Source organism: Eumetopias jubatus, unplaced genomic scaffold (genome assembly GCF_037043125.1).
Source record: "Eumetopias jubatus isolate StellerSeaLion01/CBP00866 unplaced genomic scaffold, mEumJub1_p1.0 scaffold_1, whole genome shotgun sequence".
Classification (NCBI taxonomy): domain Eukaryota; kingdom Metazoa; phylum Chordata; class Mammalia; order Carnivora; family Otariidae; genus Eumetopias; species Eumetopias jubatus.
In genome coordinates, this window is record NW_028274807.1 from 18896583 (window position 1) to 18912193 (window position 15611).

The window sequence follows — 15611 nt, forward strand, 5'->3', positions numbered from 1 at the left end:
ATCACACACAGATTCCTCATTTGTAAATGTGAAAGCAAAATGAGAGATCTGCCTTCCTCAAACACTTTTATGTGCCTTCTACGTACAACAGGGCCTCCCTTTGAAAAACTAGTTAAGATTTAGTTTGATTTAAAGGCTGAGCTTCTGCGTGTCTGGAATGCTTGCTCTTCAAAATATTTGCTCCCTGGAGAGGTCCAGTGAAGACGGAGTTTTCATGTGACTTTGGATTATTGACCTGGAAGACCATTTGGGTCATGGAATGGGCTTTGGCACAGTTCCACGCTTTCTGGTTGACAAGGGCCAGGAAAGGAGGGCGGGGCCGGCTGTGTTGAGTCGGGAAGAAGGAGTCTGAGAATGTTTGAAGCCTGAATGCACCTATCTCTGATGCTTTTGCTTTTGCTTGAGAGAATTTTAAACTGCAGCATCTTTCACTGCACTGCAGCTTGTGGTGACGCATAGCTAAATGATTTGGCATCGGAAAAATGCATTCGCTCTTTGCCTGGTGTGTAAAGTTTGAATGACAGTTGCGTATTGTCAGGAGAGAACAGACGTTTCGTTATAAAATTCATTCAAGCAGAAAAGTAGCAAAGTGAGCAGTATTTTCATTTACATCCGTGATTGAAGTCGTAGTGATAAAAGAAAATTACTAGGTTTCAGAATAGCCTTGTTCTCATTCTCGCACATGACACAAGGAGTTTTGTCAATACAGACATAATACGTTACTGTGGAAGGCTCTGATCAGTAGGCTCAGATTTTGCGTATCCTTTAACTGACCTTAGATTTTTCTAGGGTTTTTTGACTTATCTTTAAACAGATTACAGTGTTGCCTCTTTTTTTTTTTTAAATCAGGTCCATTATTTGTTATAATGTGGGCTTTATGTTCCATTATCACAGAGATTCACAGGAATTTCTTAGCTTTTACTTGTGAGTATTAGCAGGTGTAGACAGATGGCTTAGTTGGGCCAGTCTTAGAAGCCATGAGATACTGGATTAGAGACATGGGATCTGAATTTTCCAGGGGGAGTTTCCTGCTAAATAGTGTGTGATACACTCCTTGGAAGCCTTAATGTGTTAATTTCCTGCCCCAAACCCTCTTCCTTAGAAGTCCAGAAATTCAATTATTTCAGTTCTCTCAGGAGTGGTAAGCCCCGGCAGACTGATTTACAATAATGAAACTAAGCCTTGTTTACAAATCAGAGTGGCAATTTCTAAGTCCACAGAGGAGTGATAAGGCAGGGAGAATTCTAATTTAGCTGGGCCCCATCCCCATTGGAAAAAAAAAAAAATCAGGATTTTTAAAACATGTCTCCATGGAACTGGGTAAATCTCCAAAACATATTTTTATTGAAGAGCTTAATGAATCATGTATCCTTATTTATTCTATTAGATATTGTGTCCTTCTTCCCTACAGAGTGTTGCAAGTACAGTGACAGAATTCTAATCCTTTTTTCTATGTTTTAACAGAGCTTTGAGGACTTAGCAATGTTCTGGCACCAGTAGAAGGTTGTGCTAATTCCAAATACCATAGCATAGCAAGCTCTTTTGTTAAATTCTGTAACGTCTTTTTGTTTTTCCTGTTGAATTCTCTCTTTATCTAGTTCCTTTTGCCCTAAGTAGCTTTGCATCTTTTAGGATATATTTTTTTCCTTTCCTGCGAAGTTTTGAGTTGGAAAAAAACCCTGAAATATAAATCAGTATTCATTCCTCTGATCGTTAGGAGACAACTCCATTGTCAACTAAAGCTGGACATTTCAAGTCCAGGCTGTTACAAGAGAATCCAGAAGGGACACTTCATAAGCTCTCTAGGAGCACAGTGTGGCAGTTGGGTATTAGGAATCTCAGGCATACAAGAGAGGGAAGCTGGAACAACTAGTTTGGGAACTATCTAGTTTGGGCATCATGAGCACACAGGGAGGTAGCTAGCTGGTTATAAGCACTGGTGATGAATGTACGTGCTGTGTGTCCCAGGCCGAACTGGCAGGGAAATGGAGGGAAGGCAGGGAAACATCCTCTGCTGACCTTAGCGAGTGATGAAGAGTCCAGGGACGCAGGGTCATGAGTATTGGAGCAGGTGGAAAGGAGTGGGGAGAGCTAGAAGGTAAGTTTCTGCTCACGAAATGGTTTACCAGAGTTAAGAATTTCAGAACATTTCTTCGTGTGACATGATCTGAGGTCCAGCTTCAGGAATATGGGTAGTTTGAGTATTGTTGAGGTACAGCCCATGGGGCTTAGGATATGAAGTAGTGGCAAATATTAATTGAGAAAGTAGAGGTATTAGTTAAGTGAGAAAGGGGACCTGGGTTTTGTAACCAAGTGGAATTTGTTTAGCAGTCACCACCATGTTTGGTTCCCCCAAATTGTTGACTGTTGTTTTTCTTCCCTTATCTTGCTTCCACGTAAGATAGATGTGAGACCCAATGAGGAATCGCTTATCGTTCTTTGGACACAGTTCTAAAGTTTCATGGTCAGGTGTACATATGGTAAAAGCAATACCTTCTTAAGTAGGTATCCAGCTAGGGACTGGAAATGTCAACTGAAAGGTCATCTTTGAAAGAGTGGAGGAAGTTGTTGAATTCCTAGACATGGGTGATAGACGGCTGACTCTCGAACGACATGGGGATTAGGGGTGCTGAGCCCCTGCTTGGTCAAAAATTCACATATAACTTCTCACTCCCCCAAAACTTAACTGTTCATTGTCTACTCTTGACCAGCAACCTTACTGATAACTGTTGGTTAACTTCATATGTTATGTGTATTATTCATACTGTATTCTTACAATAAAGTAAGCTAGAGAGACGGAAGTGTTATTAAAATCATAAGGAAGACAAAGTACATTTACAGTACTGTACTGTATTTGTTGAAAAAACTCTGCATACAAATGGACCCACTCAGTTCAAACCCATGCTGTTCAAGGGCCGGCTGTATCTGAGTGAGAAGGTATGAGTAGAAGGAAGAGGGCAATGTCTTAACTTTAAAATCAGAATTATTAAAAGATGAATCAGTGAAAGGGAAAGAACAAATTTAAGCTTGAGACGGAGCATGGAAGAACAGATGTTGTCTCCATAGTTGGAAAGCTAGAGAGGACTGAATTTAAGGAGAAAAATGCTGTGGTAGAGAAAACAAACAGCGAACTTGAGAGCAGTTGAATGTGCTTGTTGCTATAAACCTTGAGAGAAGACCTGAGGAAGATTGTTCCAGCAAGGCCGATGGTAATGCGTTGTAAGGTATAGTCAGGGGCTTGGAAGTGACAGTCCCCAGCTCTGTTGAGAAGTTTATCGGTGAAAATGCCTTTTCCTGTCCTGATGATAGCCTACCTCACACGTGGGTTTCTGAGTATGGTATGCGGAAAAAACGGGCTGTGTATTTTTACCTCTCTGTATAATTTAAGGTTTGGGTAATAACTGGTGGTTCTCTGGCCCCACGGTGCATCAGCCTGATTGGTATTTTGTTAGCAATTATGTGGCTTTTTAAAAGCCCCGTATATAACCCTAATTAATTGCATCTTTAAAATCTATCAGGCTATGAATACTTTAATAAGGTAGAAAGAAAGTATTAGGAGAAAGCAGCCAGTGAGGATACTTGTGTTTTCAAAGAGACAAAATAAAGAATCTAGGAGGCTATCCCCACACTATCTGCTTCTCATTTTTTTAAAGATTTTATCTATTCACTTGAGAGAGAGAGAGCGCGCGTGTGCGCCCGCGTGAGTGCACACAAGTGGGGGGGAGGGGCAGAGGGAGAAGCAGTCTCCCCACTGAGCAGGGAGCCCGATGCGGGGGCTCCATCCCAGGACCCCAGCATCATGACCTGAGCTGAAGGCAGACGCTTAACCAACTGAGCCACCCAGGCGCCCCACACCATCTGCTTTTCAGTTCAACTCTCAATATCCAGCACTGAGCGAGGCTAGAGATGAGTGGTTTTGGGTATAAAGGAAATCTGCCTTATTTCCACCTCCGAATTCATCACACACACTATAAATAAAAATTAAAAGTATGAGAACTGCAAAAAGAGAAATGAGGGAAAAGGGCTCTTTGCTGGTAAATAGGCTTAATGGTGGTAACAAATTGAATTCTAGTGCTACTCAGTGATTAAAATGTGTGGCATTCTGATAGCAAATAAGAACTGTGAATACCGTCTCTTCAGTGTATTCAAACGTAAGATTTATTTCTCCGTTGAGGCCTGTATCTCTGGATTCAGATTTTATCCCATAACCTCAACCTGTCCACATTCAACACATCACTCCTCGAAAGATACTGCTGATCTCTGAAATTTGACCCTAAGCTAGTGCTGCCCAATGGTGGGCCGCTAGCCCCATGTGGCTGTTGAGAATTTGGAATGTGGCTAGTCCAAACTGATGTGTGCCGGAAGTGGAAAATAGACACCAGTTATTGAAGAATCTGGGGCGTGGCGGGGGGAATGTAGACTGTCTTAGTAATAATTTTTTTATATTGATTGCACGTTGAAATGGCAAAGTTTAGGATATACTGGGTTAAATAAAGCCTGTTACTAAAATCGACCTTCCTAATGTGGCTGTTAGAAATTTAAAACTGCCAACATGGCTTGCATCAATTTTGGACAGTGCTGCTCTGTACTGGTTTTTGCCGGACTGTGGCTTGTTCTTTTGTAGCCTTCGAGGAACTGGGTGCACAGTGGTATTCCGCAGTCCTGAGTGGTTGCAGAGACAATCTCTTAAAATTAAACCAAATCATTTTAGGTTTTAATATTTATCCTTCTTCCGCATCCTATTTGAGCTTCTGTGGCCCGGAGATACCGTTAGCCTCATCTTTTCATACACGGAAATCACTAAATCCTCCTGAGTCGCTGCGTCATTTTCTCCCCTTTTGCCTTCAAATACAGCATTCTTTCTACCGTATTCTCTTATAAAGAAACAAAAGACAAAACAGGAGCAAGTTGGCTCTCAGGGCTTGTGAAAAGGCACTCTCTTCTTAAAATTGTGCCAGAATGAGAAATCTATGGGACAAGACCCAGGCTTACAGAAGGAAGGCAGGAAGGATTTGATTATATGTTTTTAAAAGGACAAACCAAGCCAGTCACCAAAAAGACAAATGTTTTATGATTCCAGTCATATGAAGTACCTAGATTCGTCACATTCGTAAAGACAGTACAATGCTGGTTTCCAGGGGACTGGGGGCAGAGGAAAAGGGGAATTGTTTAATGTGTATAATGTCAGTTTTGTAAGATGAAAAGAGATTGGTTATACAATACTTAAATGTACTTTAACACTGCTGAACTATACACTTAAGAATGGCTAAACTGGTAAGTTTTATGTTATGTTTCTTCTAACACAGTGAAAAGAAAAAGGAAAAGACAAGCCAGGGGTGCCTGGTTAGCTCAGTCAGTGGAATGTGTGGCTGTTGGTCTCAGGGTTGTGAGTTTGAGCCCCACATTGGGTGTGGCGCCTACTTAAAAAAGAAAAAAAAAAAAGAAAAGACAAGCCATTCTAAAAAGTGTTCCCTAATAACCTGTAACTTAAAAAAAAAAAAAAACCTTAATAAGATTAGTTATAATGGATTACCTTAAGTAGACCCTTGCTACCTGAACAAACAGCTGAATCGACTCACTTGGGAGCTTGTTACACAGGCCAGCTAGGTCCCCCCTTGGACTTGTCCTATCAGAAACTGCGTTTTAACAACATCCCCAGGTGATCCGTGTCTGCACTGAAGCTTTTGGTCCATGAGCCACCTGAATCAGAATCCCTCTGGGGAGGTCTGTTTTTCAGGCACATCCCACACGGCCAAGATCAGGTGTCAGGGTGAGAGGTGCTGGGATCCTGGTGCTGGGGTGAGAGGCAGGATGAGTCTGTGTTAAAATCCAGCACACCAGAGTTTGCACACCCCTTATCTGGAAAGATTTAACAACCATCATTTTCATAATTCCATCTTTTAACTGATGTTGAAATGATTACAAATGTAAGTAACAAGCCCCGTTACTGATAAAACCAAGAACATGAGTAATACAGTAAGAGAGAGGCAACAGGAAAAGCCCCCCCCACGTAGCTTAGCTAATCTAGGGTCGGTTGGCCAGGAAGCCGTGATGCAGAGTTTGTGGAATGTTGTAATACTTTACTGGGGTGTAGTGAGCATTACAGTTCAGCCAGGCCTGGAGTCCAGCCTGACTCTGTTATGAACTACACAGAAATCAGTCTTCAAGCCTGAAATTGCTCATTTGTAAAGGGTAATTGAATTCTATGATGTTATGTTTACATTTCCAAGACAAGGTTAAACTTGGAAAGCAAAGCATCTCCTTTCTTACTGATATGTGGGATTATTCTGAAAGAGAATTTAAGTACTGTGCATCACACAAATGATTCAGGGAGAGATTTGCCTAGGAAATCGAAAGCCAAGCTCTGTCTAGTCATTATAAATGCCATCGAAGAGAAGCCCATGCTTAGCAAGATTTTCTAACCCCCGTTTCTTTTCAGCTTGAGTATTCTCACAGACACGCTTTTGAAGGCCAGAATGTTGATGCAGAGGCAAATAGGTATGAAATCTTAAATGGAGACTTCCAGAAAAATTTTTAAGAAAACTCTTAGACTTACAGAAAAATTGAGAGGATAGCCCAGAGAGTTCCAAATACCCTTCAGCCAGTTTCCCTTCTTATCAACATCTTCCATTAATACGGTACGTTTGTTACAATGAATGAACCAGTTGTGAGACATTGTCATTACTAAAGTCCATACGTTGTTCAGATTTTCTTAATTTTCAAGATCCCATTCAGGAAACCCATTCCCTTTGGTTGTCAGATCTCCTTAGCCTCCTCTTGGCTGTGATGACTTCTCATACTTTCCTTGTTGTTAATGACCTTGGCAGTTTCCAGGAGTACCACTCAGGTATTTTGTTGGATGCTCCTGTGTTGGAATTTTCTCATTGTTCGACTGGGGTTATGGGTTTTTTGGAAAGAAGACCACAGAAGTAAAGTGCCCTTTTCATCCCATATTAAATGTACATATTACCAACTTGGAATATCACTGGTGGTATCAACCGTGATGGCTGGAGTAGTGTTTGTCAGGTTTCTCCAATGTAAAGTTACTCCCTATTCCCACATTGTGCGCTATACTCAGGAAGGAAGTCACCCGCAGAGCCTACAATTAAGGAGTGGAGATTTGTGCTTCATCTCTTTGAGGGCAGAGTATCTATGTAGATTATTTGGAATTCTTCACAGATTAGTCTCTTTCCACCTGTTTATTTATTTATTCAGTCATTTGGACTTACGAATACATTGAGTTATAATCCAGTACTACTTTGTTTATTTTATGGCTCATAGTATTTCTGTGCCAGCCATTGGGAGCTTTTTTAGTTGGCTCCTGTGCTTATTGGACATAACCTCTTTTTTTTTTTCCTTCTGAACAAGATGCTCCAGACTCATCTTGTGTCTGTCCTGCACCAATCCTAGAATCAGCCATTTCTCCAAGGAGCCCTGGTTCCTTTTATTGGAGAATGGTATTAGAAACCAAGATGTGAGTCTAGCGCCATACCACCCCGAAAGACGCCTGATGTTGTCTGATCTCAGAAGCTTGGTGCGCTCATTGATACCAGACTAGACTGCCTTATGCCTTAGCCCCTGGGCCCTCTCGCCTGATAGAGCGAGCAACTGTTTTCATCATCTGAGACCAGTGTTCTTCAGAGCCTTGGTCAAACACTCCTTCTGTCTTGGACCCACCGCAGCATTTACATATGTATATAAGGCTGTGCTCCCTTCACTTGAATAAATCAGAGAGACAATTTAAGTGAAACTTCCGGTTTTCACTTTTTTTTTTTTTTTTTTTTTGCCTTTACCTTGATGTGATCCTTTTAGTGTCTGCCCTCTGGCAAATAGTATCCTCTAGCTACTGGAATTGAAACAAGTTAGATCCTTGACTCTCTTTCTCTTATGCCCTTACTTGATCCTTTAGATTCTACCTACAGACTACATCCAGAATCTTACTATTGCTCACCATTTCTGTTGCTACCATCCTGGTCCAAGACTCTGTCATCTCCCACCGGGTTTACTGCAACAGCTCCCTACCAGGTCTTTTTACTTCCAATCTTGACCTGTAGAGCAAGAGTAACTTACTTAGAAAACCACTCCAGAGTCTTCCTGTGTTACTCAGGGTTTTGGCCAGAGTGTGGACAATGCTTAATGCCCCATACAGTCCGCTCTCACTCACCCATTGACCTCCTCCCCATCATTCCTCTCTGACAACACTGGTCTCCTTGCTGTTCTGTGAACTCATGAGGCACACGCCTGCCTCAGGACCTTTGCACTTGTTCTTCCTCTGCCTGGAATGTTCTTCCCACTGATATCTTGATGATTTGTTCCCTCACTTCCTTAGGCCTTCACTCAAATGCCCTATTTTCAGTGAGGCTTTCCCTGACTACTCTATTTAAAATTCCACTTCCTCTGCATGACCCTCCTCCTCCCCATCCCTGTCCCTTTCTCTGCTTTATCTACATGGTATTTATTACCATTTGTTTTATTTTTTTTATCTTTTCCCTCTGCAGTTTCATTTAGTTCCATCTGTTTTGTTCACTACTGTATCTCAGCATTAATGAAAAATAGAAAGTATGCAATGAAGAGTTAGTGGATGAAGTACTGATTGCCAGGGGGGATCCCAGGAAACCCCGCCCCTTATAGCCAGGAGCAGAGCCCAGCCCAGAAGGTGAAAAGATTGGTCATGCGGATTCTGTGCTCATAGGGACTCCACCCCACTGTGTTGACCAGGATTGGCCATGACCCTTATCCATTACATCGTAAGTCGTGCTCAAACGTAGGACTGTAGAACTCTTAACTGGACGGTGATAATGTCCTGGGACTAAAACCTCACTGCCTTCAGAAGGAGCATAATAGGTGATCAGTGAACAATGAAGAGTAGTTGTTTCTGTTCTTACTGACCGTAATTGGTATTAATATGAGAAACAGTAGTGGCTGATGAATGGCTACTGGGAGAAAATAATAATAATAAAAGTAAATACTTGAGCACCTTTGTTGCAGGCACGGAGTTGAGTGCCATCTGGCTGTTAACTCTTCTTTTTCCCACCTCCACCATTTACTCCATATGTGACCTGGGCTGATTCTGTAACTCGTCAGGCTCACCTTCTGCCCTTAGGCAGTGAGATCATTGCAATCACCTCAGTGCATGGTTCCGAGTCCGGTGTGAGATGATGTCCCCTAAGCAGCTAAGTGAGTGCTAGGCACAGGGTCCGGAATTGCTGTAACTGTCCACATCTTACCTCAAGAGCCAGATCCGGGCCATGTCTCATCCCTCCTGGTGGAGTATAGCACAAGGAAGGAAACGCGCTTTGCCGTTACTCAGGGATAACGTTGCCGGGACATTTTTACCCCGACCCCCCTTCTCATCCCCTTTTCCTGAATCCTCTTTACCTCTTGAGGGATCAGGAAGGAAGGATACCCCTTTGGCCGAAGTCCCTAGACCTCAGACATTGCCACCATTTGTTCCCCGTGATTTCTGACCAACACCACGTTAGTCTTCGCAAGTTCATAGAAAGATTGTTTTTTTTCATTGTAAGATCTCTGTACCTTGAAGTTCTTATGTATGGCTCTGGAATCTTTTAATCAATCTGTGCAATCCCACTCTGACTCTGAACACTTGAGCAGTCTCAGCTGTGCACGATTTTGCTCTTTACTCTGACAACCTGCACACCCCCCCTCCCCCGAATTTCTCCCTGGGCCATGAATTCAGAGACTTGGTGGTTTTAGTTGTAGCACTTCATATTCACTTCTGTCTTCTTCCTGGAATTATTTGTCTTTTGAAAAGGCAGTGTAAAGAAATTGAAAACTACATTCCTGTATTTTAATTCCATGATGTTGGAGACTCTGCTACTTGCCTACTTAATATTTATTTCCACTTCTTCCTTTGTAAAAGACTCCCAGATTTTTGTTGTTGTTGTTCACAGTGACAGTGTGCTCAGCTGAAAATACTCTCACGGATTCCCTTGCAGCTGAGCGCGGCCAGATGACATAGTCATGGCATAGAGGATGTAGAAAACAGGGAGGGAGCCCATGCGTGGGAAACAGCAAAGTTGTGTGAGGGCAAAAAAAAAAAAAAAAAACCCAAACAGAAAACCATCATGCTTTGGCCTGTTCCTCCTGTTTCCTGCATGCAACTGTGACCATTTTTGACCACGGAACATGAAGACAAAAGCCACCATGCTAAGGACGGCAGTACAGAAAGATGGGAATAGCCTGGGCCGTGAGGGTGGTATTGAAAACCTGCACCAGCCTCGGCCTCCGGACCAGACTTGTCATGTGAGAGAAAGCACCCCATCAGGTCTCTAAGCCATGGCTAATCATGCATCCTGTTCTGTGCTGTGCAGTGCGTTCCCAGCTGTTTTATATGGCTTGCTAGGTAATTTAAACCTAGTTTTATTGTCAAATAGACTGCATTATACATGATAACATTTAAGCATTTTATAGTCTAAAAGTGAATCTCCTTTGGTAAAAGCCAAAGGGAATTTGGCAAATAACTAATTTCCACCAGAGTTTAAATGACAGTGAGTTGAGTTACCACTCTTGGATGGAGAACCCAGAGACCCAGATTTTTAGACCGTGTCCACTGCCAGTTGGCTCTGTGGGCAAGCCACTTGACCTGGGTTCTTTGCCTCCCATCTGCAAAATGAGGTAATTTGAGCTACATAATCCTCTCAAAGACCACCAAAGAGCCAGTGGATTAAGGCCTGCAGAGTCCCAATTGAACTGGACAGCATTGTTCATCTTGCCAAGACTTTTTGGCCAAACCCAGATCTTGTTCATTAGCTTTGAAAATCTCCTTTCAATTGGAGTGTGTGTGTGTGTGTGATACAAATTGTGATTTTTTTTTTTAAATAAGAGACCAGGTAGTATGCTTATCAAGAAACTTGCACAGTATATATTGATGAATTTATCCACTAGGATTAAATGGTGCCAAATGTCCCACAGGTCAGCATAAACAGGAACAGGATTTCTCGTTATGGTACCTAATTCATTTTGATCTTTCACCTGAATTCTGTTAAAAGTTGTGCGTGTGTGTGTGTTTGTGTGTGTTTTACCTGAAGGATCGGACCAAAGAAACCAGAAGGTTTATTTTAAAAATAAAAGCATACATAGTTTTATAGGGAAACGCCAGGTACATACTGTTAGGGTTTTTGTTTTTAATTAAAAAACTATTTTCTAGAGCAATTTTAGATTCACAGCAACACTGAGTGGAGAGTACAGAGAATTCCCATATGTCACCTATATCATAGATTTTTTTAAATTTTTTTTATTGTGTTAATCACCATACATTAATTACATCATTAGTTTTTGAGGTAGTGTTCCATGATTCATTGTTTGCGTATAACACCCAGTGCTCCATGCAGAACGTGCCCTCCCCGGTACCCGTTACTGGGCTAACCCATCCCCCCACCACCCTCCCCTCTAGAACCCTCATTTTGTTTCTCGGAGTCCAAGGTCTCTCATGGTTCGTCTCCCCTTCCGATTTCCCCCCCTTCATTTTATCATAGATTTTTAAGAATAATTCTTTTAGAATTTAAAGGGGAGAGAATATAAACCATGTTAAACTAAACTAGTTTATGAGAAAAGATTCATTATATTTTTACCACTCTTTAATTCTTTATTAAAAAATATTAACAGATTTTTGTGGTTTAATTGCTTAAAATTTCTGATGTGTAACATTCTGGTGTTTTTCATCAATTTTGAAAGTAATTTAAGCAGGGCTGTAAAACCACAAAGTTATTGCCAAATTTTATTTTAATGTTAGAGTACAGTGAGTTTCCTATTTTGCCATTAGTCCTGAGGGCTTATTAAATAACCAGTATTTATCCTTTAAAAAAAAAAAAGGCAGTCTCATTCAGGGGGCATATATTTCTTGGCTATGGACATTATTAGAAACCTAAGAGCATCTTTCTAATGCTACATGAAATGCCCTTTTGCAAATTAAAAAAAATTCTGATATCTTTTTACAAATTAATGCAATACATGTCCTTTTGAGGAACATGAGATTTTACCAAGGCAAATATCTTTCGGCAACTTTGGCTTTGCAGTAAAATCTAGTCTTCAGCAGCCTGGCCTCCAGGCAAGTAAAACCAGACACACTGTTGTTTGTCAGCTGTTAGCCAGTTTATGCTGCAAGGTCAAGGTTGAGAGTCTCTGATACCTGCTCCTGATTGTCTCATGAACTGATTTAATAGCCTTGGGCCAGCCATTTCATCTTTCCAATAATTGTAAACTAAAAAAAAAAAAAAAAAAAATCAGTTAGTGTGCCGGACATTTGTAAATACGGCAATATGATTTGACTGACCAAAGCCCGTAAATGAAGCAGCATCTTCAAGCTTTTGATCACTTCCGGCCTCTTGTGTGGCCTGGAAAATCAGGACACTGAGGTATCAAGTATTATTTTTGTTTGTTTGTTTGTTTTTGTTTTTTAAATTTTATTTTATTATGTTATATTAATCACCATATATTACATCATTAGGTTTTGATGTAGTGTTCCGTGATTCATTGTTTGCGGATAACACCCAGTGTTCCATTCAATAGGTGCCCTCTTTAATACCCATCACCAGGCTAACCCATCCCCCCACCCCCCTCCCCTCTAGAACCCTCAGTTTGTTTCTCAGAGTCCATAGTCTCTCATGGTTCCTCTCCCCCTCCAATTTTCCCCCCTTCATTTTTCCCTTCCTACTATCTTTTTTTTTTTAACAATTTATTTGTTTCAGGGGTACAGGTCTGTGATTCATCAGTCTTACACAATTCACAGCGCTCACCATAGCACGTACCCTCCCCAGTGTCTTATCACCCAGCCGCCCCGTCCCTCCCACCCCCACCACTGCAGCAACCAGCTGCAGTTGATTGCCTGTCCTGAGAAACCATGAAGAGTCCACCTGGGGAAGGTGTATAGGCTTTGGGTAAGATTACTTTTATTTTCCATTCTCCATCTCATGTGGGATTTAGTTCGGTGGTTGTGGTTTGTTTGCTTGTATTCTGTGTCAAAGTAAAAGGGGAAAAAATGGGATGTCACTTGCATTAGTCTTTCTTTCCCTAAACTGTGTATCTTAATGTTCATCTCTGGGGCGAGGTTATTATCTGCTGAGGGCAGGTTGCCCTAGACACATTTCTTGGCAGGCATTTCTCCACTGGGAAGTGAGGTTGATATTTATAAGTTGATATTATAAGAGGTCGGTCGCACAGCTGTTGTGGAGCTGAGGTGCGGTGTTGCCTGTGAGGCGCCAGCCACCGCCATGGCATAGGCTTCTAGGACTCGTGGGTTCCTTTCCCACAAGCAGCATCCGCAGTCTTTTGAGGGCCTCACATCTCGTAATTCCTGCATTCTCTGTGACTCACAGTACCATGCTGTGGGCATCCTACATTGTCTTAAAGATTTAAGGAATGACAAGATGAAGGGCTCTTCATCCCCTATGATTCACTTAGGTTTTTATCTAAATACTATTTATTAAAATAAGTCCTTAAATATCATGAGATATCTTGTGTGTTTGAGCTAGAAACAGACTCAAGTTTAAACGCCCTTATGGACACGAAGTTTAAAAGAACCCTTTTCTGTAACGGGAATAGAAAAGGGTTTTTTCCTTCCCCCTCTCAAGGTCTTCATCACTCTTCATGCTCCTTTTCAGAAAATGTGGTGTTAACCTACTGTGAAAGAAAAAAAAAAATCGTTCCTTGCTGGAGTGTGGAGAGCTCGTATTCCCTCCTTATTTGGGGTTGTTGGTTTAAATCTGTTCTTGCCTGTCTTGCCTGAAGGACGGCAGCGCCCTACTCAATGGTCTCCCTACGCAAACTTGATTAGAGAGTTTATCGGAAAAACAAACTTGAGCATGTCATTCCTGTTTCAGGTATCTTTTGGCTTATGTTGCCTCCAAAGTGGTATCTAGAACTTTGGATCCTGCAGTTAGGAGTCCAGCATTTCCTCCAGTCTCATTTACTTCTGCACTTACCAGGTGTTCCAGCCACGTTGGACTTTTGCCTCCTCTACAAATATGCCTCACGCTTTCTTTTTCCTCTCTTTTGCATAGGATGTGCCCTCATTTCGAACTGCCTTTAGCCATTCATCCATCCGTCTATCCAGGATGGTCATGTTTGCCAGAACTGGGCCAGGGATCAGGAGTGGAGTGTTAAGATAGGTGCTGTCCTTACATCTTGGAGCTTCCATTCATTTTCTACACGGCATACCCCTCCTCATCCCTGTAGATTCATCTGTGATGTCGTTTCTACTTTGAGTTCTTTCCCGGTGTACCTAAGCGGATATGTTCACTTTGTAGGCTCAGCCCCGTCTTCATCACTATTACAGCATTTATTTTATTTTATTTTTTAAGATTTTACTTATTTGAGAGATAGTGAGTGAGTGAAAGAGCTCAAGTGGGAGGAGGGGCAGAGGGAGAGGGAGAAGCAGACTCCCCGCGGAGCAGGGAACCTGACGTGGGGCTCGATCCCAGGACCCTGGGACCATGACCTGAGCGGAAGACAGACACTTCACCGACTGAGCCACCCAGGCGCTCCTCTTTAACAGCATTTAATGTGAAGCTTCATTCATCAGGACATCTGTTGCCTTCTATGTGCAGAATCTATGCTAAAAGCTAGGGTAACTGTAGTGAACAAAGCAAATAAAAATTAAGCTCATAGCTTACATTCTGTAATTATCCAAACTTTTATCCTCATAAGAATGTAAATGGTCTTGTAGGACTTTATGTAATATCTTTCTATCTGCAGTACCAGTTATGCTAGAAAGAATTTGCATGATATACATTTTCTTTAAAAATCCAACAAAAACCTAAGGAGCAGTGTTCATAATTTAATTGAATTAAACTGTGTGTGTGTGTGTGTGTGTGTGTGTGTCACATATGTAACCGTGTGTACATACATAGATTTTGTTTGTTTAGGAAGTAGAAAAATGCTACATTTTCTATTAGCTTACAAACAGATGAAATGTCCAAGAAGGAGGGATGGACAATTATTTATATTGTTTCCGCTCAAATGATTGCCTCGCAGTGTCAGTCTGCATTTTTTGCCCTTGTTGCAATTGAATGGCAGCTTTCTGTATGATTAACTTTGCAGTCAGAGCTTCATAGTAATCAGATAGATTTCACTTAACACATGTGGGAAGTATTTACCCATCAAGGTTGATGTGGCAAGGAACTGAGCTCGGGACATAGGACTCAACATTCGAATGGTACCAGCCTTTCTTGGATTGATTACTTTGTCATTCAAAAAGCTGTATACCTTCTGAAGTATTTTAGCCCCTATTTCCTTGATAAGGACCCAGGGACAAGAGCCCTGTGACGCAGATGGAATGACGTGAAGCGTTTTCCCTTTCTTGCAGTTGGCGAGTTTGTAAGTGACGCCCTCCTTGTTCCTGACAAGTGCAAATTCCTACATCAGGAGAGGATGGATGTGTGTGAAACCCACCTTCACTGGCACACTGTCGCCAAAGAGGTACCAGCTCATGCATTCTTTCCTCTTCTAAAGTGAAGATTTCCTTGGGACATGTGTCATGCCATTTTAGAAGATATTTTCAGGCCGTGGCCACATTGAGGAATAAGTTATATTTCTTATTTGAAAAAGAAAAAACTTTCCACGAGTAATTTATGAGTCAAAAACAGATTTAGTTA

The 15611-nt window shown here is 41.7% G+C and overlaps 1 protein-coding gene across 6 annotated transcripts in view; it reads left to right on the top strand.

Moving 5' to 3' along the window:
- The window catches only part of APP (amyloid beta precursor protein), a 262737-nt gene that overhangs the window by 90962 nt on the left and 156164 nt on the right, over positions 1 to 15611 (top strand). For all 6 annotated transcript variants that reach the window (XM_028115529.2, XM_028115501.2, XM_088024143.1 and 3 more), the window contains exon 4: positions 15323 to 15435. In XM_028115529.2, coding sequence (XP_027971330.1) covers positions 15323 to 15435 — 113 coding nt within the window. The remainder of the gene's footprint in view (positions 1 to 15322; positions 15436 to 15611) is intronic.